The following is a 25994-nucleotide window of genomic DNA, read 5'->3' on the forward strand; positions in this document are numbered from 1 at the left end:
CCCAGGAGGTCAAGAAGCATATGAACAGGTGCTCAAATTTATGAGTATTAGTGACATAAAATAAAGCCACAACGAGGTATCACTACATTCATTAGTTTGGCAAAAACTAGAAAGCTGCATGATACCAAGCTTGGTAATGAAATGGAAATAAATTCTCATGAACTGGTGAGAATCCTGGTTATATTTAGTCAACTTAAATATATGCATATCCTTTGACCTGGTAAGTCTACTTCTGAGCACATAATTCCAAAGCAATGTTCACATGCTTCTGTAAAAGGATGCATATCAGCATGTTTATTGTTGCTTTGTTTGTGCAGGGAGAGGTTGGAGACAATCTGGTTAAGAGAGTTGAGTTAAATGCAGTGTTGCATTCCACTGAATACTTTCAAGCCGTTAAGAGTGACAGATGGAATGTATATATAGCATTGTGGATGGACCCTATGACACAGTCCTGAGTTAAAAAGTAACAAACAGTTTGAGCTCTATAATACACCACTTGCAAGAATTAAAAAGCCAAATGTGCAAAACAGTATACACTTTGTAAAAACAGATACAAATGTCTACAAGTAAAAGGCTTGATATCAACCAGCTGAAAATAGTTGCTTTGATTGGAATGTGGGAGTCTGGTGGAGGTGAGGGGAAACAGGAAAAAGAACAGGCATGGAAGATGGGGAGGAATGTGAATGAATGAATAAATTAATTTACAAATGAATGAGTGGAGAAATAAATAAATAAGAGAGGGAACTTGCATGGCCTGATGATGATACAGCGCCATGGATGAAGAGAATGATCAAAGCCCAAATGAAAAGGGAAAAATAACCTAATATAGACAATGGATCATAATGAGCACTTAGAAATTTTCGCTGAATGAGGGATGTTGAGGATAGGGGAGTATATAGATGTGGATGGGGAGGGCTATGTGTGAACTCTGTGTATTTTCTGCTCCATTCTGTTGTGAACCTGGAACTGCTCTAAAAGAAAAAAGTCTATTAAAAATATTTTTTAAAAAAGAAAGAAAAAAAAAAAGAAATTTTTGTTGAGTTAAGAAATAAATTCCGGCGATTCTTTTTTGCCAAGCTGAGTTCTTTACTGAATTATTTTAGGATTTTGATTTTGGTATATCAAATTAAAAAAAAAATGTGAGCCCACCTGCATTTGGAGACATCTGGATGGCATTAACAGAATTCTTTTCTTTTCCTCCACTTCTTGAGATATTGCATAAACATGGACATCTAGTCCTCTTTCCAACTATGCCATGTAGTTTGACTTTTGATTCTGACTCACAGAAAATGTCTTCCCAGCAAATATTTGCCTTTTTGATCAAGTCTTGGATCCCAAAAGCCTACCTATATGTGGTCATTGCTCTCCAGGATCTTTGCTGGAAGCACTGAGCTGGAATCTGCTTCCTGAGCTCTGAGGTGGTCAGTGGTGGCAGGCTTTAAAGCTGCCCGTGAGGGTGGACTTGCCTGCTGGCATTTTCTTCTCTGCTGCTGTACAGGATTTGACTTCTCAGAGCACCTCTGGGTTGGTCCTCTTTCTCCCCTCTTTCCAGAGGACAAAGATTTGTCCTAAGGGATATAAATGTTATTGATCTGCCCCAGGGTTTAATAGGAATGATCCTATATTTCTACTAATCAACATAACTTGCATTTGACTTTTGATTAACAAATACATATTAATGTAATGGTTTAAAGCTCTTGTCAGATGAACTTGTGTCTTAGACCGAGCCCATCACCTAATAGCCTGATGATCCTGGGCAAACTAAATTTCCTAAGCATTTGTCTGTGTCTCTGAACAAAATGGTGACTAGTTTAGATAATGTAGCTAAGGCTTCCCATGGAGCCTGGTGCACGATAAGTAGTTAATCTTATTATTACTTTATGGAAATCATTATGCTAGGCCTGTGGGGAGAGACTAAGATGAGAAAAAGTTCTCAATTTCATGGAACTTGGAGAAGTAAGACAGATGCCCAAACTCCAAAGCAATGCAAGAGAGGGCAATTGAGGTCACACATCCTCCTGAGAACCCTGTGAGACAGTTGGAGAGCTGCTTCTTCATTTTATAAACAAGGAAACTGAGACCCAGAAGAGTTATGTGACTTGCTACAGGGGCACAGCCAGTGAGTGGCAGAGCCTTGATGGGAACCTGTCTCCTACGACTGAGCCAGGCCTGACATATGTGTCCCTGTTTCCGAGGACACTTCTCAGTGTGGCCCAAGGCCCAAGGATGCTGCTACCTGCCAGGCCACTGACTGGAGCCCCCATGTCCTAAAAAGTCCAGAAGCTTTGTCTTGAGGGCTCATAACTCAGGCAGGAAACAGACTTCTCTGCTTTTTGAGGGAGTCGTGTTGCGTGGACAACATCTCTTCTCAAGACCTGCCCTAGAACCAACAACCCATTAGAGACAGTCATTCATTACACTCATCACTTCATTGAATGAACTTTCATTGAGGGACAGGTGCGTGAGCTCTGGGTCCTGTGTTGGGCACGAGGGAGACAAAGATGAAACCTTCTTGAGGAAACTACAGAGTCATGCAACAATTCACCGTCATGTGATGAACAGACTAAATGCTGCAGAAGCTGGGGAAAGAGGGGCAAATACTTTCTGAGCTAGGAGGTTGGGGGAAGGGCAGAATATTTCTCACCACAAAGGGGCTATTTGAGCTGGATCTTGAAAAATAGGGAGGTGATTTTCCTGTGAGGAATTGGAGAAGAGGAACCTAGCAAGAAGGGACAGCTATGCCAAAGGCAAAGAGCTGCACGGTGCAGAGTCGTGCTTAGCGGGCTCTGGGGATCCGTGGCAGGGGTGGGGCACCGTGGTGATGAGCCCAGAAAGGCAGACAAAGATGAGATGGCTAGGGGCCTTCTCTGCTTCCAGCTCTGTGGCTGAAGGGAGGAGGTAAAGCCTTTCTAAGCTGGAGAATGGCATGATTTGTTGTAGGCTGTGTGAGATGGCTCTGAGGCAGTGTGGAGGGCAGAGCAGCAAGACCCCAGACCTGCTTGGGGTCTTGACCCCAAACTGATGGGGTCCTTAGGTCCTGAGCATGTGGGCTTCAGGTTCATGGTGGCAGAAGGCAACCAGACTGGGAAGGCGTCTGCAGCCTAATGCCCTGGATGCTAGCAGATTGTGACCCCCTTGCTTTTCCACGGAGAAGCTTCAGGCTGACAGGCGGTGGGCACTCTGAGAAAGGCTCTGTTCTCACGGTGCCTGCAAGTTCTCCTTGGGTAGCAGCTCCAGTGGAGGAGGGTGGTCCTCTTCTTCCTTCCCTGAGTGAGTTGGCCTCCTTCTCCGTGGGCACATGGACCATCAGAACCACTGTTCCCCCTATTCAAGCAGGGTGAAAAATTGCCATTTTGGTGGTGGCTGGGGGTCAAGGGGTGGGGCTAACGTGTTTCAAAATGGAATAAACAGAAAAGCAATATTAAAAGACCGAGGAGATTGTTTAGTGAGGCTTGAAGAGTCTACAGGTGTTTCCTCCTGTGTTGAGAACCAGTGACCCCTGGGAACCGCATTTCCCCTTGAGCAGAGCCCAGGGCGGACTGAGCCCGGCCGACATCCTGGTGATGGAGAGGCCCGAATGGGCACCATAGAAAACCCAGAGCTTTCCAGGGGGGTGGTCTTTGGACCCATCCCAGGTGCAGGGAGGTCCAAGACTCGACACACATGCTCCCGGAGTTCCCACTCACGCACACTTGTGCACACCCCGCGCAGCCCCGCACACTCTGGGCCCACGTCCCAGTGACCGCGGCCTTCTGGGCCGTGTTGTTGTGCAGATGCAGCTGGCTGGCTCTGCGCGCGAAGTGGCTGCAGCCGGTGGGCCTCTGAGGGTGCTCACAACGGGGTGACGGGCGGCCCTGCTGGAAAAGAAGTGCACCGGTGCCCGGGGTGGGAGGATGTGATGACGCTGTGCCCCCGCAGCGGGAACTCGCGCCTTTAAAAAGCTGAGGAAACAGCCTCTGAGCAGACAGTGGCTACACTGGAGGCAAGCACACCCAGGTCTCACATTAAAGAAGCCAAACTGTCTGCTTCAAAGAGAAAAGGCAACATCCTGTCACAGGCCATGCTCTGGCAAAAACGTAAGTGGTTCGGCCGCGGCTGTCAGAGCCGTGTCAGCTCGGCAGGGCCCGGGGTTCACCAGCCAGCCTGTAGCTGGGGAGATACTGGTGGGGATGGGCAGGGTCTGGGTCCCCGGCCAGGGTGGCGGGGAGGGCTGAGGTGGGCGAGATGGAGCCTGGTGGAGAAACCAACCTGTCAGAGGTGATGCTGATTTTCCAGGCTGGAGGGGAACGAACTAGTGTTCCAAGGTGGGACAGCGCATCCTGTCCCCGCCGCCTGCATGAATCACCGTGGTGAAAAGGGCAGCTTATGATTCACAAAACAAAAGCCAAGTGTGATCTGGGCTTGGGGTTGGGCGGGGGACGCCGTGGAGTTCTTTACATGAATGGCTTTATTTTTATAAACAGCTACTCTTTAGCCTGGGTTCAGTTCCGTGGGCCTGTTTTTCTCTGAGTTACCGAGCTTTCTGCCTACGGTGTGACGTTCGTGGGACTGAATCGGAACAGCGTGGAAGCTTGGCTTTGCCGAGCTGGGAGCCTGTCCTCACTCGCTGGGCTGTCTTGTCTCCTGCCACACATCTCCCCACCCTGTGGCAGGGCTTCTGTGTCCCCACGCAAGGGGACACAAGGGGGCAGCGGGGTCTATCTTTCACCTTAATGTTTATCCCTGGAGTTGGATGGAACAACCATGAACTTTATTTTCCATTATGTGGGACTGAACAGAGACTTGTGTTATTAATAACTGAAATCGCACGAATATTATCTACAACATTCCTTTCTCAGAACAGCAAAGCCAATTCAATGGCCTCATGAGGGTTGAGCCTTCCTGGGGCTCAGTTCTGTACTTCCCCGAGAGGGAGGTGGCACCAAGAAATTGCTTTGTCCTTTTAAAGGTGCTTAGGTCTTTAAAATGCCTTGTAATGAATTCAGGTACACCCTACTTCAAGCAAAGTGAATATGAGAGAAACTGGATTTACGGAAAAAGATAAATTAGGGAGTGTTTATTTATTTTACAGAAGATATTCTATTGGAGCCCTTAAAGTTCTGAATTTATACCTTCACTGATTAAAACAGAACTCACGGCCTCTTTATCAGCAGTTCATTGTTTCCTTCATCTCTTGTGTAAATTCTCTGGAATTGAGCGGGTTAATGTATAATGAGAAGGGACGATCTCAAAACTTAAACTGTGAAGTCTCATGATTGTTTTGATGTTGGCCAGATGCAGTTATTTTTTAATTAAAAAAATGAATTCTAATTTGGGTTTGAGAGGAATGGAATCCTTGCAAGATAACTAGACATATTCTAGGATGGGTGGGTGGCCACTGCTCCCTGAAGGAGGGTAGAACAAGAACCTCACCTTTGGGACCAAAGGTGGCCGGCCCTGTCGGGGCATTAATGCTGGCAGACGGGCATGAATGTCTCTGCTGAGTGACTATATGTTTTGACACTCAGAGCTCAGGTGATGGGTTTTATGTGAGCCCTTGGAAGGATTCTATCTTGGTTCCTACCTACTCAGAGCAAGCCCCTTTCTTCTTGTTTTTGATCCCCAGGGTTCTCATATGTAAAATGGGGTGAAAAAATGATACTTATTTCCCAAGGCTCCCCTTAAGGAAGCTGAGATGCCACTGAAATGACGTTGACTGCTCTGGTTTTGCCTCAGCGTCTGAGATCTGGATTGCTTCCCTGTGTTCATGAGCAGCCATATTTCCTCCTCCTGGTTGCACATGGCATTTTTCCTCCTCTAATGCCTCCTGAGAGATTAACAGTTTTTTTTTTTTTGGTTTTTTGTTTTGTTTTAAGGGGATGCTAGAGGCATGTTTCCTGCTTATTCCCTGGAGGTCAGTCAGGTGAAACAAAACTCCATCCTTGGGGAGACCACATTGTAAATTTGTCAGTGGAATAACTGAGGTGTTCAGATGCACATAATCAAAATTCTCTTTAGTTGCCCTTTGGCACGTTAAAGGAAATTAGGAAGGGCCCTGGGCACTGGACCCACCCCCTTACCCCAAGTGAGGACTTTGTCTAGGGCACTGAGGGCACCTGGGTGACTAAACCCTGTGGGAAAACCGGTAAAAACAGGGCAGTGTTGTCAGCCCACTTAGAATCACCTGATGGAAGGGCAGAATTTGAAATCAGACACCAAGAGTGCTGAAAAGACACTTTCTTTTTTCAGAAAACACCCTCGAGGCATGAGCTGAAATGACTGTACTCTGGGGTTCTGGAAAGGGTTAAGAAAACATTCACTTTGTAGATGGTGCCTCCTCCCTACCAGGCCCATGACCCCTGTTTGTGGAGTAACCGTGAGCATGGGCTTTGGTTCAAACTAGCTCAGAACTGCTGGCAGGTGGAGGTGGAAATCTTCAAGTCACAACCATGAATCTGAGATTTGTTTGAGTGGCCATCTGGATAAAGAAGTCACTCTCCCTGCAGATCCCGCTTCCTGACCTCCCCATTCGCAGGCTCTTCACTTGGTCCGCAGGCAGGTCTCCAGTGGGTGTGAGAAAATCACATCCATCTCAGCAAGAAGCACTGCTTCAGGTCAACTAGAAAAGGTTCCGTGGAAGTAGCAGGTGCAACGGAGTGAGACAGGTCTGGGTTTGAAAATTGGTTCTGCAACTTAATTATTTAACCTTCTCACCTTCTTGAAAATCTGGAAAATAGGGGTTCTGATGCCTGCCTTACAAGTTTTTGTCAGAACTAAAGTGGAGAATAGGAAAAGTGTCATCAAGCCTCCTGAGAAGTAACGATGATGGTAAGAGAGCACCCTCACCTCCTGCCCTGACACCTCCTGTGGGCCCATCTTGAGTGATTAGGGTTATACCAAATTTCTTCTCAGCTTTCCCCACACTTTGATTAGAATAGTTCAACGGGCACCTGAAAATATTGATGGGACTTTATATACAGTTTCCCAAGGGTCTAAATCAGGGGCCTGCCAACTCTGGCCTGGGTGCAAAACCAGTCCCATCACCTGTTTTCGTAAATAAGAATGGATTGGAACGCAGCTATGTCTACTCATTTACCTACTGTCTGTGGCAATGGCAGGGTTGAGCGGGTGCCACGGAGGCCATTTGCCCTGCAAAGCCTAAAATATGGACTGCACAGCCTTTTACAGACCAGATTTGCCCACGTCTGGTCTAAAATGATCGGGGTAATACTTTAGGTGTTCTTTTTCCTAAGTTACTTGGTATCAGATTTGTACAGCGCCGATGCCAAGGGGAGATAAAACTTGCAGTTCGTTGGTTACATGGTTTACACAACGTGGAAATTTGGTTTGCTTGGCCTCTTCCTTAAAAGCAATGGAACTGGGTATCCTAAACTCAACACCACTTGTTAGCAAATGAATGAATTGAACAACTGCTTTTTATGGTTGTTGCTTGTGTTAGGGAAAGATCTACCCAGTAACAGAAGGCAGGCTTGACTGATTTTCTTTGAACTGACTGCTTGTCTTTATGTCCCATGGGCTTGACCTTGGTGTTTCTTTGCTGTGGTGCTCAGGGAGGCATCTTAAGAACAGGCAATGCTTATTATCAAATTATTATGGCATGAATGTTTGCTTTCAGACTACGTGAACAGAGCAGGGTTTCACCAAGTAGATAAACTAGGGTCTCAAAATTCTCACCAACTTAGAACTCTACACTTACGTCAAGATTCCAGTAAATAGGCAACTTTTTGAGGGCAGTTAAAAGTGAAGTTAAGATAAGAAACATCTGTAATATACATACAAGTGTTGGAACTCTCTTTCCTGCAAAAATTCGGGTGAACTTATAACAAGAAGTAATGTAGGTCTGTGGACTGCTTCTAATATTTCTATTCTGTGTTACAGCCTTTGCTTACTAGTAAGACTAATAAACACCTTTACTTCTTACTAAGTGTATTTATTGGTTCAGTGGTTCTCGTTGATAAGGATGGCAGGATCCAGAAGACATTCATGAATTCACATGCACAGGAGGAGGTGAAATAAATGACCCATCTGCTAAGCATCCTGATTAATCAGTAAAAGAGCCGATGGTTTTCAAGGTGGACCCTTTACTTTCTTCTCCCTATATTAACTAAGGGAAAAAGCCAACCTGTCCCCCTCTTTACCCCAAAAGTTCCTGAGTCAGAGGTTTTGAAAGCTCTCTTCTTCTTCTTTATTATTATTATTATTATTATTATTATTATTATTATTATTATTATTATTATTATTATTATTTTAATGCAGGGGCTGGGGATTGAACCCATGACCTCATGCACCATAGGCATACACTCTACCACTGAGCTATACCCTCCCCCAAAAGCTCTCTTCTGATTCAAAGCTGCAAACCTGTAGTGAGGAACCAAAAAGAACCAAAGTTGTCCAGACTTCTTTGCTAAATATCTGGACATTTAATTCACTTAAAAGTCTTGTACATTTTTGCTTTCAAATTTTCCCATTACAAAGTAAAGATCTTAGGGTTACTTTTTTTTTTTTTCTCCTCTGACTTCTTCCTAAAGTAATTTATTTCCCACTAAATGACGATGTCCACCAATTTTTCACTTTGAGCCAATCAAACCAATTGGGTAACTGATTATGATCATTAACAGAATTTTCAGCTTCACGAAATACTTAGCAATGTTGTAGTTTTCTTGTTTTTGTAGACTAACAGTTTGTCAAGAGTGGGCTTGCCTAGGCTGAAGAGGCCTCTTCTGAAACCCTCTTGTCTTGGTCATGTGATGCTATGACAAAGCGTTATTCTTGCAGGCAGGAGGCATGGGTTCTACTTTCCGATCTCTGGGTAATTAAGTTGTGGGGGCCTTAGGCAAGTCATCTAATCACTCTGCGTCTCAAGTGCTCTGCCTTTAAAATGGGACTTCTCTTTTGCTGGCTGAGGGCAAGGAGACTGAACTTGACTGAAATCCTTTTCCAGCTCCAATCGCGGAGACTTCACGAGCGCTTATAAAAAATAAATACGTATTTTCAAATGCATCCCTGGTGATTCTATTGTGCAGTCAAGCTGAGAACTACTGACAGGAAGCTGACATTGATGGCTTCTGATGTATTTTTGGCCTTTACACTCCTATGAGCCGAGCATGTTCAATCTTTTTCAGAGGGACACAAATCAGCTATGGGGTGTTGAGAGCTTATCTGGAGCCATGCAGTATACTAAGTGCTCTGTTGGATCAGTCTGGATGACATTTGGTTGTTACTGAAGAGATCAGAAGAAACCTGGATTTAAATAAGACAGCGGTATACTTTCTCTCACACAAAAGAAGTCCATAGTCATCTGCAGGGCTGTATGGAGGCTCCACAGTTCCAACAATGTCTCAGGCTCCTTCTGTCTTTCTGATGTACAGTCCTTGGCATGTGACCCTGTCCTCAAAGTTGCTTCATAAATGCTGCTGTGGCTCCAGCCATCACATCTGCATTTCAGACAAGGAAGAAGAAAATGGAAAGGCAAAAACATCATGCTTCTCTATCATTGCCCCTCCACACCAACACACAACTTCTGCTGATGTCTAATGGCCACTCCTAACTTTAAGAGAGAATAGTGTCATTCTATGACACTATTTAGCTGGGTGCATTGCTCCCCCCTCCCCTCAAATGTAGGAGTTGACAGTAAGGAAGGAGAGGGCAGGTGTTGGGTGTGGCAACCGCCAGTCTTTGTCACACTTTGAATGTATTATCTCGTTTAATCCTCATACAAACTCCAGGAGGTAGGTTCTGGTATTTTTTTTTTTATTGAAATGTAGTTGATTTACGATGTTAGTTTCAGGTGTACAGCAAAGCAATTCAGTGGTACATATACATACATATATTTATTTTCTTTTTCGATTCTTTTCTACTATATGTTATTACAAGAAATTGAATATAGTTCCCTGTGCTATACAGTGAGTCCTTGTTACTGATTTATTTTATATGTAGTAATGTGTGTCTGTGAACCCCCAACCCCTAATTTATCCCTCTCTGCCCTTTCCCCGTTGGTAACCATAGTTTGTTTTCTATGTCTGTGAGTCTGTTTTTGGTTTGTAAACAGAACTTGTATCTTTTTTTAGATTGCACATATAAGGGACATCCTATGATATTTGTCTCTGTCTGACTTACTTCACTCAATATGACCATCTCTAGGTCCAGCCATGTTGCTGCACATGGCAGCAGGTTCTGTTTTAAGCTCAGTTTCCCAGCTGAGAAAACTGAAGCTTAAAGATGAAATTAGTAATGCACCCTGAGTGTCATCTTGCTCAGCTCGGTGCCCGGCTCACGCACAGGGCCGAGGAAGATGCTCTGGCGCATTAGGTAAATCACAGAGGACATAATGCAGTGCACCAGTGGGCAGCTGTCTGTTCACACTGTGAAAACTCATTTTTGAGGCATGTGTCTCAGCTTTTCCTTATTGAAGGAAATGAAGTTGCTCTTTTACCTCCTGCACTTCATACTTTAGCTGCAATGGAGGGTTCAAAGGGGGAGGGAGGGACCTCGAACTGCCTGAGATAACAGAGCCCATCTGTTTTCTGGAGAGCCCCGGGTGTCAGCCTGTGGTGGGAGCCAAGGCTTTTGCCTCCTTGGCACGTCCTTCATTCTGAACTGTTGAGATTTTAGAAGAGTCAGGCTATTCCTTTATATGTGTGTGTGTGTGTGTGTGTGTGTGTGTGTCTGTCTGTGCGCGAGCGCCTGTGTGTGTATGTAGATGAAGTCTGGCAAGCAAAGTATGGGGATTATTTTGAATTAGAAAGTGACATCTCTGCTCTTTCTTTCCCTTGAGTGGTTTAAAGCTTAGCCTCTGGGGCAGGCAGATGTGGGTTTGAATCCTAGGTTTATGCCTCACTGGTCTGTATGATGCTGGCAAGCCCCCTGCTGCTGTTTCCTTATAAGCACAGTGGGAATGTGGTCCTTCACAGGGTTGTGGTAAGTGTTTCCTACTGGGCTTGGCATTAAGTCAACACTCAATAACTATTAGTTACTATTATTATTTTCCTATTCTCTCTCACACCACCTCTGAGGGCAAAGTTGATGCAACTAATTCTAGGTTGTAATTTGTATGCCCTCTGAGTTCTGCATTTCTTGTGAAATAGCAGGATGCACATTTTGTCTTGTCACTCACGGTGGGGTGGGGTGAGTGATCAGGGCTGACGCTGACGGTGAAGCTGGCCATTCTGTGACCAAATCTGGAACTCGGGCCACAGTTTCCAGCCAACCTCAGAAGGTGGGATGGCGGCAGGCTTGTCCTGACAGGCAAACTTGTGTTTGTTTTTTTGAAATTCGCAAGGTTGGATGTTATAATCTAGTTTGAAGTAAGCAAGAAATAGCACAAGTGATACTGAAAACTGAAACAGCAATGTGCTGCCTCCTTTTCTTAGTAATGGTTTCGTTAGTATCACTTTCTGGGAAGAGCAGGTAGCCAAAGAATGATAAACCAGAGTCATTCTCAGACCAGGTGTTGGGACCGAAAAGGATTTGACCACACTTAAGAAATGCTGAATTACTTTTGAATCCTCTAGAAAGAATCATACATTTAATTGGAAGAGGAAAAGAGGACCAAAATTGCGGCAAATTTCCAAGACTGAAAAATGCTGGGGAGATAGAAAAGAAAGGAAAAAGGGAGGTAAGAAAGTTGAAAACAGAAGCAAGTTTTAATGCCGGACGAAAGCAACTTAGGAAAGAAAGGTGTAGAAGGAAAACCAACCACTCACTCACTGTCTCATGCAAGCCTGTGTCCACCCAATGATGGGATTATTTCCAGCTAGGGAAGTCAATCAATGAAATAAATTATCTTCAGCAGAAGGGACGGGAAAATGGGCTCAGGGAGGAGCACACATGGTTTTGGGTGCGCAGCCTGAAGAATGCACGGTAATCAGACTTCTTGCTTAGATTCTGGGGAATGAAGAGGCATCTTAGGACATAAGGTATTAGTGATGGGAAGAAAATCCAAGGATATCTAGGCTGGTGTTTACAACTTTTTTGTCACAAACCCCTCTATTCAAACCAAATCTACTGCGGAACTGTGATACAAAAATCAAAAGGGAGCCATTTGGGGAGGATCTTGGACCTCTGATTGCTTATTTGCCCCCAGATTCCCCTGCTTCCTTCCCTTTATTGGCAAAAAATTCCCTTTATAGGCATCTTCACTCTATTCTTTAGATCAGAGCCTGACAACCCTGACCTGGACCAATCCTCTATTCCTTCAGCAAGAATCCTGATAGCTGGTCACAGGTCCTTGGTTTAAACTCTTCTGGGGGTAAGGACCTCAGGCTTGGAGAGAAGTCAGTCAAGGTGACCCGGGTTGTCTTGGTCTCCATGAGCTTTGAAGCTGTGGAAGTCATGTTTTCAGTCTATGTCGGTATCTTGTGAATAAGGAAGGGGATCTAATCCTCAAAGATTTCCCAGGCTTGCTAGTCTAAGAACTTCTTTGGCGTCCTTCACAGGGGATTCCTCCCACCCCCATCATGAGACCATTGGTTAGTAAACCAGAGACTCAACAAAAAGGCTTAGTTTGACTGACAGTTATATCTCACATCATGAATCGAGTATTAAGGCTACCTTCACTCCCGTAGGCTGTACCCCAGACCACCACGAGTCTTGAGGCTTGGGCAGTGGGGTCTGACCCTAAATATATAACTGACGCTGGGTCTGAAGAATCCTTCCTCCAAGGAAGTGGTCCCTACCTGAAGGTATCAGGGAAAGTTTCTTTCTTTAATAAGAATCTCTTTGGTCTGGAAAATCCCAAATGAGATATTGCTTAAATCAAGGAAGAAACAATTGAATGTCCTCCCCTCCAGCTGCATCGGTTTTTCCTGTTCTAGATCAGAATGGCAACTCTAGGTTGAGGCTGTGGGTCTTAATCTAGTGAGGGAAGATAGTCTATCTCCTCTGCTCCGTCTCCTCACTCTGGTGCTGCCCTGCTGTAGAATTTGGGTGGGCACCTTCGGTCAGTTCACTCCTGGTATGTTCTTGTGCTCTGAGTGTTAAGTCCTTTCTTCTCCCATTTTGACCCCTACTGCTCTCAGTAAAGCTGAGGCAATGCCCAATATGTCAGCGAGAAGTCTGTCTTCCTCTATCAGGTGGTAAAACTCCCCTCTCTGATCACTAAAGAGCCCTCCCTTTGTGCACTGCCATGTTTCCATCCCATACGTGATATGTGCTCCTAGCTTTGAAGTGGCTGCACCCCTGTCCTTGTGGAAATACATACAGTTTCCTTTAGAGGCCACATCTGAGGTCAGGACAAGGCACACCATCTTACTCTGTCTGCCACTCAGAAAATCTCCAAGGTACTTCTTCCTAGAGTCCTTAAAAATCTCCAATCTACCGCAAACCTCATCCTCTGGTGGCTTTGGAAGAAAGAAGTCCTTCTGCTCAGTTCATGAAATCTTCACAAGAGGGCAAGGCCAGAATTGTGATATCTCCTGTCCAGGCTGGTTCTGTTTGCAAATGAGGCCTTTGGCCAGTCTCTCTGCAGCATCATTGGCCTCCCTGTCTCCTAAGCATGTCCTTTCTGCTGCTTGGGGACATCAGCTCCAAGGGCCTGAGGGATGGCTTCTGGGAATACAGTGAAGGCAGGCTGAGATGGGCTTTGCTGCAAGTACAAGGCTCTGGGTGTGTCAGGGACAGACAGTCTCAGTATCAGGACCCTGCAGGATCAGGGCAAGTCAGGGTCACGGTACCAGGGCTACTTCTCTGATGAGTGAGGGGTCACAGATTTGGGCTGAGATTAAAGGAGAAACAGCCATTTCTTGAAAACCTATTACATACTAGGTGTTTGTGTTAATTTCAATCATCACGATAATCCCTTGAGGTGGAGATTATGATGCTCATTTAACAAATGGAGAAATGGAGTCACACACAAGTCAAAGGATTTGCCAAGTGTCACATGGTGATGAACTGTGTAGTAGGTTTTCCAGACTAGTTCTGTCTGAGTCCCAAACAACATCATATACCACGTTCAATGCCAAGCATTTCAGGGTTGCGTTAAATGCTTCTTCCCTTCCCAGCTGAAATGCGCCCACCATTAGAAGGAGATGGTCTCTGACTTCATTGAGAGCAGCTGTAGCCTGACTCAGAAGCCCCTGCAAGTATGAATCTCAGAAAGTTAGACTTGAGACTCAGTCTAGAACGTCTAAAGTCAGCGGATTTCCATCCTGGAATCTAAATTCTTTGGACTGCTCTTCCTCTAGTGGGCTGATTGGCCAAGACGGGAGAAGTGAAATATCTTTGGGGTCCATGCAGGGTCTCTAGGCTGGGCAAGGATCTCGAACATCTGGGGCCAATTTGTTATATGTTGGGCAAGGCTTACATTCAAGGTATGGGCTGAGCCTGACTGCAGAGCAGTCTCCCTGCACTGGAGGCAGAACAGTCATGCCTCCTGCACCCTCCTCTTTATCCAGCTTCTTAGACAGGGGCCCCCGACTTGCTGCTCATTCAAGTCCCATTGAATCAAGCGAGGGTGAGAACCAGCCAAACAAGCCAGGATGCTTCCACTCTGAGGCAGATCCAGCTCCGTCACAGTTTGTAACTCCAGGTTTGCTTGTGCCATTATTCGATTAAGTCTACGTCCTCCTAGACTAGACTGTAAGCTCCGTGATGGCGGAGATGTGGTTTCCTCTGCTCAGCAAGGACTTGTTCAATGAATGCTCTGCCGGGGGTCTCCTCCTCTTGTTCCCACCCTGGGACGTGATGTCTGAGACGGGACCCCTTTCTGCTCTAGTGACCCCAGTTTCTGTAAAAGGCGGGCAGATGCAGCTGGTTTCTCAGGTGGACCTCTCCGCTGTCATTTCAGTCGAAAATACCAAAAATAAAACTTTGCGGGGAATTGTTTGGGTCTCTCAGTTCTCGTCACCCCTCATGTGAGCAGACTGCTGGTAAGCTTCTCATGGACGTCTCCCTCCCTTCTCGGCTGGGAGGCGTCATTTCTTGCGGGAATTGGCAATCGAGGGAGACTGGGTTGGGGTGGGGCAAGCCAGACCCCCAGCCTGGAGGAAGGAGGGTCAGAACTGAGCAGGGGACCCTTTGAAGATTGGCCTCCAGTGTCACCCAGAGAAATAAGCGGGATTTGCCTGCGCAGGGAGGAGGCAGGATGTGAGGCGGAAGTAAATGCCTTTGCAATCAGTTTAGTTGACAGCACCGCTGTGTACAAGCATGGCCCTTGGGCAAGTCACTTAACACCTCTGAGCATCACTTTCTTCATCAGTGAAAAGAAGGGTGAGAGAAAGACCTCTTCTGCCTATTTCAGAAGTTGTGGTGAGGCCTCACATGAAATCAGGTGTGTCAAAGTCTCTGTGCGCCACACGGCATCTTGCAAAGGTGAGCGCGTGGTTGTTTCTGAGTTCCTGGGAGTTATGATCGTGACTGGGAAACACACAGACCTTCAGCAGCTATTCATTCAACATACCTGAGTCTCCCCAAAGAAGAGGCCCTGCACTGACACCGTCTCTGGGAGTAGGGAGCGGAATCCAAGAGCCTCCCTCACCCTGCTTGTTCTGTGGGAGGTCTGGCGGGAGGCGGATGCATGCGTGGTGCTGAGAGCTCTGGCTGGGGGCAGTGCCTGTGAGGAGGGAATCAGGAGGCCTGGTGGGCGACTCTACCCAAGGCCATCAGGTGTGACACCCAGAACTTTGAGGACACCCCAGGTAACCCTGAGCTGCAGGGTGGGACACCTCAGGCAGGCGCTTATGGATGAGAGTGGGCTGTGAGTGAATGGACCAGACCACAGACATGGGGCTGGCATCTCTGAGGTCTCCTGCCAGAGGCACCCCAGTCTTCACAGGAAGACATCAAGACTTAATCCTGTTGGGCAGCCTTATAAGCAACACCAAATCCCTGTTCAGTGGAGGCTCCACTTTCCCATATCTTCTGTACACCTTTAAAACCATCTTTTCATTGTCCTTTGATTTTTTTTCTCCTCTGCCCGCCCTGAGTGTTCTGCAGATTGCTAGAACATGTGAGTGACAGGTTGATATTTCCTGGCTGCAAGGTCTCTCAGCTCACACATTAGCAAACAGAAAATCCACATTTACATGCATATGGGATCTTTTTGTTGACCTATGTTAAAAAAAAAAAGTAAACTGCCAATTTAGTGTAAATTGGGTGGGAAAGCCTTTCTGTAGCGTGTCAAGTCCAATCTTTGGCCAAAACCCAAGTTCTTTCTTCCTGTTTGGAAAAAAATCAGCCATTGTCCATGAATGCAAAGAACACATTGAAAAAGTTTGACTCAGACCTTCATAAAAAAACTCTTGCAGTAGAGTTTCAGTGAAGGATGTGAATAATCCTTTAGCTGAGCCGTGCTAACTTCCTGGGAGTCCTTAACTATTTTAGGTCAAGAACACAAACAAGCTTCTTTATGTTACAGTGAAAAGTGTTAGCAACTTTTGTGACTTTGTTAGGAGCTAGGACAAGTTTGTTAACCCTAGGCTTGAATTCCTATTGTTCAATGATTTGTTTAGTTTTGCTATGAGCAAAGAGAAAATTACTTGTATTTATCCTTAGTGGGTCTTTTTAATTTATTTTTTAAATAACACTGAGCATTCAGCAGCAAAAGAGAAGCACATTTACTGTGGTTATTTGGAGCTATTGATAATGTGTTACGTGTCCTTCCAGGCCAGGAAAGCTTGATCTTTCAAAAGGACCTTGTGCGGCTGCAGCCTCAAGGTTCATCCCGTCGTTGGAAATGGAAATCACTTTCAGGAGCTAGATCGTTAAGATGCGTGGGATGGGCTCCTCTTCCTGGTTCCCTGATGATGGAGATGTAGGTTCACCCTGGAGTCTACCTTAGAGCCCAGCCCTTAGGGCAGCAGCCGCAACTCGTGTCCAAATGACTGCCTGGCCCTGGTGGCTCATGGGAAACCTCTAACAGGACACCAAGTGGGAGAGGAGTTTTCTTGCAAGACTGTCTTGGGGGCCGTTCTAGGTAATGCCTACCTGAAGAGGGCTCTCTCGAGGCTGCCCCAGGGAGATGCCTGGGTGTTGGATCCACTAAGACCTACCTCCTAAGCCTTAGCTGGGTTGCTTTCTCCCGATGGTGTGAACATGGTTTGCATGGAGTCATTAAATAAACAAGTGATGACAGTTTTGCATATTTCTTCGGTCATGTTGATTATACCTTCATCAAGGAACCAAGGGCCACGTTTATTTAAATCAGTGGACTCCTATGCTTTCCCAAGCTCGGTGCCAAGCAAGCGCAGTGCCCACACACAGCCAGAGCGCTGTCTCAGGTGACCGTTCGGCTTGCGTCTGTCATGGTCTGTGCTCTCCAGTGGAACAGCAGCTGCAGGACACTTATTTTTGTGATGCAGAGCATGTCCGTGTGTGTGGCAGGGGGAACTGAAATAGCCTCTGCTGACTTTTTATACCTTCAGATTTTTTTCGTTGCTCATTTTGGAAAAGGGAAGCCCTCACTGGGGCCAAGATCATAGGTTTTCTGTAAATGAGTTTTGTTTCTTTTTTCCCAAACAACATCGCTGACTGACTTGTTGTGGTGGAAAGACAGTTCGGCTGAACTTCTCAGCCTAAAAAAGGAGATTGCCAACGAGCGTCAAGAGGTCTGTGTTTAGGTGGAAAGATTTTTCTCCGTGACGGACACTTGGATGCCCACAGGAGACTTAAAGGGCCTCAAACCACAAGATAAATGGTGAGAAAGCTTTAGGCTTTGCGAGCGTCTTCCTGGAGCTGCAATTTGATCAGGGGGCTATTAAAATCTCTGGTCAACTCTACTTTGGGAAATTGAACTTTCATCTTCTGTGATTGTGTATTATTCTTTTGATCTCCTCTTTTATTTTTCTTACCTCTTTTTTTACTGATCATTATTATCTTAAGAAATTATTTTAATCATCCTGAAATTTTCTTTTAAATATTTTAGTTCAGTTGTATTCAGGGTTCTAGAAGACCCAAGGCGAAGCAATCCTGACTTCAGACCAACCTCTTTTCCTCTTTTACATTTATACGTGTGGGCTCATTTCTCATGCTCCCGGAGGTAGGGAGTCCAGTGTTTACTGTGGAGTTCGATAATGTTTATTGCTGCTTCACAAAGGTGGGTGTGAAAGGCACCCACTGCAAGTTTTCACTTTGCAAATGCACTTGGCCGTTGGGCTCCGGTGGGAATTGTCCTGAAGCTCAGATTCTGATTTTTCGTGGGCCCTCTGCAAAGACACCATCAGGAGGACCCTCGCTCTTGCCTCACAGGATTCCTCGGCAGCTGGTCGTGGACTCGTGGTGGGCAGACAGGAGATCCTTGGGAGCTGCGGGGGTTTTGTGACTGCAATAGGAAGAGGTGGGGACTCAGAGACTGCTCGCCATATGGTGGCTGTTCTAGTGCACAGCTGTTGACACTGTGAGTTCCAAGTCCAGACCTCGGAGGGTGATGACCTCAGCTCACAGCACCTCCCCAAGGCCTCTTTGTTCATTGATTCAAAAACAACAGGAGGCAGGAAGCTCTCGCTTGACAAGATGCTGGAAGCGCCCAGCCGGCCCCTGGGCAGCCAGGTGGTCCATGTGTCCACTTCCTGGGAGGGAGTGGGATCCGGCGTCCTCTGGGCCCTTCCCCAGAAGTGTACATGCAAATCAGAGGGGGGTGGTTAGCCGTGCAACTGTCTTTGATCTGGCCTGTGATGTGTGCATGTACAATTGAGCCTTTCTTGTCCCCCAGCTGAAGAGTGTGACACACTGCTTGGACCCCCAAGTAGCCCTGTCCCCCGAGTTTCTCCTGAGTGCACGATGCCTCAGGCTGCACTTTATGCCTAAAAATAGCTGGAAACCCAACTGGGGACAAGCATAGGTTGAGTGTTGGAGGCCAGGCGCCCTTTCTCTGTCACGTCAGGCCACATCAGGGGTCTGTGGTCACCGCTGGGCATCACCCATCGTAAGGGGAGGTGGCAAATGGAACTTGTGCAGGAGTGAGGCAGCCAGAAGGAAGGTTAGAGAAATTCAAAACATGTCATTAAGAAATAGTGAAAGGAATGGGATGTTCATTCAGACTCTCCAAGGACCTGGTGTCTGTCTTCAGATGCTGGAAAGAGCTATGACTGCTACTACGAATGATAATTTTCTTAGCTCCCACTTGTTCAGTGCCTCCTCGGTGCCACTCCATTCTAAGCATTTACATGTAATTCTCAAATTACCTTCCCAAGTACCTACCATGATGATCTTCATTTTATAGATGAGGAAGCTGTAAATGGATTATGAACGGTGAGTTTCATTAGAAGGTAATGCCAAGAAAAATGGGGCTTTTCACCATGAGGCAGGTCCAGGAGGAGGAGAGCTTTAGGACATTACAGCTTTCCAGAGGAATGTGGGAGGGAGTGGAGGAAGGGGAAGGGGAATCTTTGGGAGCTTCCCATGTGTGATTTCAGTTAATCTTCCCAAGCACCATTTGAGACGAGAATTGTTATCCCCATTTTCCTGATGAGGTGACTGAGGCCCAGGGATGTAAAATAAATCATCAGAGACCTTTTCACTAGAAACTGGCGGCCCAGATTTGAATACAAATATCTTTGGTCCTTAAATCCTTTATCACTGCTGCTTAAACAATGGTGATGGTGCACAGGGGGTCTCAGGGCGCAGGTGCCAGGCTGGCTGTCTCTGCCACACACTCCTGCTTCAGCCTGAATGTCACCAATTATGACTGTTTCATTGCTCGTCTGTTCCACTAGACTCCAAGAGGCATGTGGGCTGGGGCCACATCTTTCTCGTGCTGTATTCCTAGTGCCCAGGGATATTTGAAAGAATGAATAAATACCAGTAGAGATCCCCTGTTATAATGGAGGACGTTCGAAAGAGGAGAATTAGTCTCCTCTTGGGATGTTAGAGGGAGATTCTTGTATGGGATCAGGGATGAATCAGCAGAGCTTCGGCATCACCTGAGGGATTTTTATAAATACAGAAGCAGGGGCACGTATCAGACCCCCAAATCAGACTCTCCAGGAGCAGGGCCTGGGCATCTGCATGTGGCATCACTCCCTGGTGGCTTGTGCTACCTGGCCAGGTTAGGAAGCCCCTGTGGATGAACTTGAGTCTGAGGTTCTCAGGCTCTGTGTCCTCTGTTCCTGGGATGCCCTCTGCCCCCTCCCTCTCTGCTCGAGCTTTGGGGGCAGGCTGGGCATGGAGGGCTGGGGCTAGGCAGGCTTGGGGTCTTATCAGCTGGTATTTACTGAGCAAAGTTCAGGGAGGGCAGCTCTGCGGATCCGGGTTTAATAGATACCCAGGCTTCCGGGCTTTTGTTACAGAGCCCGGGTCCCTGGGCCCTTATCAGTGGGCGATAACGGACTCCCCGTGTGAGACGTAAGGCCCGGTGCTACGCGCCTCTCTTGGCTGACCGGGGCTCCCCGGACTCGAGGCCCCAGGCTGTGGGCTGTCTGGGTGGGCAGGTTGGCACTGTCCAGCGGTCGCTGCTTTGGGTTTGCTCTCCTGGCCGGGAAAGCCCTGTGTTCCAGCCTGTGCTGCTTTGGTTTCTCGGCAGTGACGACAAAAGGCAGAGAGCACCTTCTCTCAGCACCAAGGCTGGACACTCTGGGCCCAGGGCACATGGATCACAATTGGGTATTTGTCCTACATCCTGGGAGCCAAGGAGAACCTGGGGACCACTCACTGCAGCCCATTCTAAGGGTCCAGGAGAGATGAATTGGGGATGAATGGAAGCACATTTTGAATAATCATCCAACCAATTAGTCAACCAATGCCTTACTAAGCTTATGGACATGCCACTTGGGAAGATATAGAGAAATAATGTCCAATATTTGCCGTGAGAAGTTGATAATCTAGTTCGTGGTATAAGAAATTTACATCCGAAAGGGTTACTACTTATCACATAGCAGATTACAAACTGATTGAATGGCTACTGATTTTATACTAAGCATATATCAGGTTTCCCGTTTGCTATGTCAGGGACTCCTTACAACACCTCTTCAATAAGAAATTGCACCTTAAGGAGCACAGAGAAGTTTAGTAACTTACCCAGCATCACACAGCCAGAATGTGGCAGGGGCAGGTTTTGAAGCCTGTTGGTTCTGACTCAGAGTCCCTGCTCTCCTGCTGACCTCTACCGCCCCCTGGGATGAATGCTAACTGGTTTGGAAGTGCTGAAGGGGCGGAGGATGAAGCAAATTCTGTGGGCTGCTGTGGTTGGCTAAGAGGGTTGCAGGAGTCTTGGGGCAGAAGAGCCAAGAAGGTGAGAACAGTGAGAAGGAATCCTGACCACAGGAAGGCGCAAGTAGAGATGAGGAGGTGAGACACACAAACAGACGTAGAGGAGGCTGGATAGACCTTCTGGCCGGAGTCAGGCTTTAGGCAGTGGTTAGTGTACAAAGAGGTGGGAAATGAGACCACACTCGGGAGGACTTTCAGTTCTTGATTAAGGTGCCTGGGCCTTAATCGTCTGGGTGGAGGGGAGCCATAGAAGGTTTTGGGCAGAGGGAGTGACAATGCTGGAGAAGAACCCTGGGAAGTCTCCTGTGGTCCTGTGTGTTCAGGCACAACTTAGGGGAGCAGGCAGACGCTGGAGGAGAGCGGACATCCTGGGCGGGGGCTGGTGAGAAGGGAGCGGGGTACCAGTGACACTGTCTTCACAGCCACAGCTCCAGAGCAAGCCCCGGCCCCACCCCGGCCGTACCAGGGGGTGCGCGTGAAGGAGCCGGTGAAGGAGCTGCTGCGGCGGAAACGTGGCCATGCCAGCAGCGGGACGCCGGTGGCACCGACCGCGGTGAGGGGGCCGCTGTGGCTGGAGTGTGTGTGTGTGCGTGTGTGTGTGTTTGGGCAAAAGGGTCAGGTGGGAGGGTACATCCTTGCTCCATGGGATACTCAGCACGAAGGCCACACGTTGTCATGACGTGGCTGCTGGAGATGGACCCAAGGTAGAAGTCGGGGTCCATTGAAGCAAGACAAGGATGATGGGCCGGCCAGCTTGGCCCACTGGACACAGCTGTTGCCAGGGCCCGAGTGAACAAGTGTCTCACACCTCCTGGCACATATTGAGGGCTCCCCTGGGAAGAGGGTGCTGCCAGTTCTCTAAGTGCACTGCCTTCTTGCTAAATGGAAACACCAGCCCCTCGAAGGTGTAGGTGGTGATGGCTGGGACATGGGGCAGGTGTTTGGTTCTAACAAGGGAGCTTCCCCTCAACCCAGTCCTCTCCTGCCCTGGGGCCTTCTGGGTGGGCCTCCTGCAGAGGGCTAGCTGGAGACAGCTGAACCCTGATTCCGGTCTTTACTTCTCCCCTCCAGGTGGTGCTGCCCCATCAGCCCCTGGCCACCTACACCACAGTAGGTAAGAGCTCCCCCCAGCCCTGGCCTCCTCCAGGCCCCTCATCTGGGTGGCACCTGCAGCTCTGTCATTTCCTTCTTCCCACAGGTCCTCCCTGCCTTGACATGGACATGTCTGCTTCCACGGTGACAGAGGAGGGGGCCCTGTGTGCCGGCTGGCTCTCCCAGCCCGCCCCGGCCACCCTCCAGCCCCTGGCCCCATGGACGCCCTACACCGAGTATGTGTCCCATGAAGCTGTCAGCTGCCCCTACTCGGCTGACATGTATGTGCAGCCTGTGTGCCCCAGCTACACGGTTGTGGGGCCCTCCTCGGTGCTGACCTATGCCTCCCAGCCACTCATCACCAACGTCACGGTATGTCACACAAAGGCACCCTTTAGAACTTGAGCTGACCTCCTGACCCCTAACCTTCCTTGCTGTTGATTTCCAGGATAGTCAGGTCATCTAAGCCCACCTTGTCCTTCAGGGAGGTCTGCTTTCATTTCCAATAACTTAAAATATCTTCCACGGAAAAGGCGTGTAGCCTCCTTTGTCATGCTGGTGCTCCTCAGGGGTTGGCACGTCCTCCTGCCTCTCTGCCCTAAGTCTCCCCCACTGCCCTGTAAGCACTGAGTCTCAGTCATGAGTCTCTTTTTATTGAGTGGAATGGGGGGGCAAGTGAGATCTCTACGTGGGGTCTCTTGCCAGAGCCAGTGTCTCCTTCCTACTCAGATGATTTAGGGGGTGATTTTTCCACTTAACACTGGGATTTACCAGAAAATTTCTAGGCTGAGCAACAGGAGACACAAATTTTCAGAAAACTACTTTTGATAGAGTCACCTCCAGGGTCATGTTTTGAGTGTCAGATGGCCTGGGTTCAAATCTCTGCCCCTTCACTTGCAAGCTATGTGACCCTGAGCTGAGTGACTTAGTTCTGTGAGTCTCAATATTCTCATCTGCAAAATGGGAATACTCACAAGAGGGCTGAGATCAGGATCAACAGCATGATGCACGCAGAGGGCTTAGAATAGTCCCTGGGCTTTAGCGTGAGTCCCAGAAAGCACTCGATAAATGCTTGTTATTATGATCGTCTCAAAGTAGGCGAGCAACATTAGCCATGGGCTGCCTTCGAGTGCCGGATAGGAAAGGAATGGCCTGCTCCCTGAGGGAATGGAGGAAGGAAGAGAAATAGTTTTTCCTGCATGGTGCCTGTTTGGCCAAAGGAATGGGAATCCCCCAGGTGTTCAGAGGAGAGGAGGCTGCAGTTACAGCTGTATCCAGCTCCAGTCCGAGGGGGGCTGTGGGAGGTGGAGTGGGGCCCCGTGAGCAGAGCCCACACTTGACGATGGAGTTGGCTTGCTTCCCCAAGTCCTCTCCCCAAGGTCCCGTGTCAGCCTGATGCACCTGCTTCTCCAGCATCGTCCCAGCCTGGCCTGCAGGAGCCCTCCCATTCCACGCCCATCTGGCTGCTCAGCAGACCATGTGTGGGGCCTGAATGGTGGTGGAGAAGAAGGGGTTAATTCAGCACCTCTCTCAGGCCTCTTACTTCCGATCAGGGTCCTGGGGTGGGGTTGGGGAGAGGAGGACACAATGGCTCCCCACCACTTCACGACCAGCAATTCCTGTCATTATTTATCCTTGCTTCAGTCCCACCTCTTGTTGTGAAAGTTTCCGTGTAGCAAACAAACTCTATCTATTAAGAAGCGATTAGTTTGTTTTGCCCTTTTGTAAATTAACTCATCAAAGCTGGTTAGGGCTACCCATCGGCACTCCCGCTCAGCAGCAGAGAAGGCCTGTTATGACCAGTTGATGTAATTCTATCCCTGAGCTGAGAAACCTGAAGCTACAGTTGACCTGCACAGGTTGATGACTCAAAAATGTTGGATTTCCAATTGGATTTTTGAAATAATAAGGCTTTGTTGGGAGAATGGAAATCCTTTGAGACCCTTTCTGGCTCTATCATTCTATAGAAAAATACCCTAAGGTCTTGCTACTCAAACTGTGGTCCCTGGACCAGCCACGTTGGCATCACCTGGGATTCGATTAGACATGCAGAATCCAGGCCCGACCAGACCTCCCGTCCCAGAATCTGCATTGCAACGAGGTCCCAAGAAGTTGAAATAAGCTCTTCCCAAAATAACTCAGTTTGCTCTCAAGACACATTGGCAACTGGCAGAGATATGATGGGGAGGCAGGCGGGGAGGGGGAAGTTTTGGCCTCTCACACATCATCCCATGCAGAGACTTCCTCTTCCACTTGCTTCCTCAGCGGTAGAAGATAGTAAGAATCCAGGCCCTGGCTCTCTCACAGGCTCTCCTGGGACTTGTAGGGTGGTTGCTGTGCAGGTGAGAGGTACTGCTTGCAGAGAACTGGGGAGAATGGCCAGGCCAGCCTGTGTCTGGGCACGGTAGTGGCCACCTTGTGATGCAGCTGCTATGCTGTGTGACAGGCCTGTTGTTTAATGTGTTGTATTTTCACAGATTTTAAGATTGACATCCTCCCCACAACACACATTTTATTATCTCTGAAATCAGGGTGCAAATTTTATATTCAATAAAACAGAAAAGCCTCTCTAATTTGCTCAGCCCTATATGATGTCAGTGCTCTGTGTAATCTCTTTTACAGATGAGAAAACAGGGACCTCAGATGGGGAAGTGCATGAGCAGGGACTTATAGCTAGTGGGTGACAGGAGTTTGTGTGGCTTCTCCCTGGTGGGGAGACTTTGAGCAGGGGGAGGGGGAGCCCTCTGGAGTGAGACAGCAGAAAAGGGTGGGCAGTGGGCACGCTGGGGCTGCTAACCTTCCTGTGTCTCCCCCGTCGCAGGCCAGAAGTGCTGCCACGCCTGCAGTGGGGCCCCAGCTGGAGGGCCCAGAGCACCAGGCCCCCCTCACCTACTTCCCGTGGCCTCAGCCCCTGTCCACGCTGCCCGCCTCCACCCTGCAGTACCAGCCTCCAGCCCCAGCCCTGCCTGGGCCCCAGTTTGTCCAGCTCCCCATCTCTCTTCCGGAGCCGGTCCTTCAGGACATGGAAGACCCCAGGAGGGCCATCAGTTCCATGACCATCGACAAGCTGCTTTTGGAGGAGGAGGAAAGCGACACCTACACACTTAACCACACGCTTTCTGTGGAAGGCTTTTAGGGCTGGCTCCCACCCGACAGTCCTATTCCCTGAAACTGGGATTTAAAAATAAGCCTGGTGATATCACTCATATATAGAATCTTAAAAAAAAAAAAAAAGAAGACAATGAACTTATATATAAAACAGAAACAGACTCACAGACATAGAAAACAAACTCACGGTCACCAAGGGGCAGCGGGGTGGGGAGGCATAAACTGGGAGCTCGAGATTTGAAATGAATATGTGCATATCCATGTCTGACTGAAGCACTGTGCTGTACACCAGAAACTGACACAGCGTTGTAAACTGATTATACTTCAATTAAAAAAAATGAGCTTGGGATTGAGCCTCAGATTCGTATCTGTTTGGAGTAGCCATTTCATAGCTACACTTTCTACCCCAGACTAGAATCATAAGCCAGCTTCCTTCCTTCCTTCTTTCCTTCCTCCCTCCCTTCCTGCCTTCCTTCCCCCTTCCCTCTTTCCCTCTCTATCTTCTTCCCGTCCCGTCTCTTACCCTCCCTCCCTCCCTTCTTCTCCCTTTCTCATTTCTTTTTCCATTTCTGTTCCTTTTGGGGAGGGAATTATAGAGATTTTAAAGATAATATTTGATGCCGAGTGTTGCCAAATCTGGGGCCCAGAGTTTTCCT

The 25994-nt window shown here is 47.8% G+C and overlaps 1 protein-coding gene across 1 annotated transcript; it reads left to right on the forward strand.

Moving 5' to 3' along the window:
* The first annotated feature begins 3642 nt into the window (after positions 1 to 3642).
* Positions 3643 to 25687, forward strand: POU2AF1 (POU class 2 homeobox associating factor 1). Its single transcript, XM_006190366.3, has 5 exons — positions 3643 to 4076; positions 21561 to 21691; positions 22210 to 22252; positions 22337 to 22602; positions 25052 to 25687. The coding sequence occupies exons 1-5, from the start codon at positions 4061 to 4063 to the stop codon at positions 25364 to 25366; spliced, it is 771 nt and encodes a 256-aa protein (XP_006190428.1). The 5' UTR covers positions 3643 to 4060; the 3' UTR covers positions 25367 to 25687.
* Positions 25688 to 25994: the final 307 nt, after the last annotated feature.

This window comes from Camelus ferus, chromosome 33, assembly GCF_009834535.1.
Source record: "Camelus ferus isolate YT-003-E chromosome 33, BCGSAC_Cfer_1.0, whole genome shotgun sequence".
In the NCBI taxonomy this organism is placed as follows: Eukaryota; Metazoa; Chordata; class Mammalia; order Artiodactyla; family Camelidae; genus Camelus; species Camelus ferus.

Excerpts from the sequence above, each read along its gene's own strand:
- POU2AF1 (XM_006190366.3), top strand. Across the intron at positions 22,253-22,336 it reads GGCCACCTACACCACAGTAG|GTCCTCCCTGCCTTGACATG; the intron begins GTAAGAGCTCCC and ends TTCTTCCCACAG. Across the intron at positions 22,603-25,051 it reads CACTCATCACCAACGTCACG|GCCAGAAGTGCTGCCACGCC; the intron begins GTATGTCACACA and ends CCCCCGTCGCAG.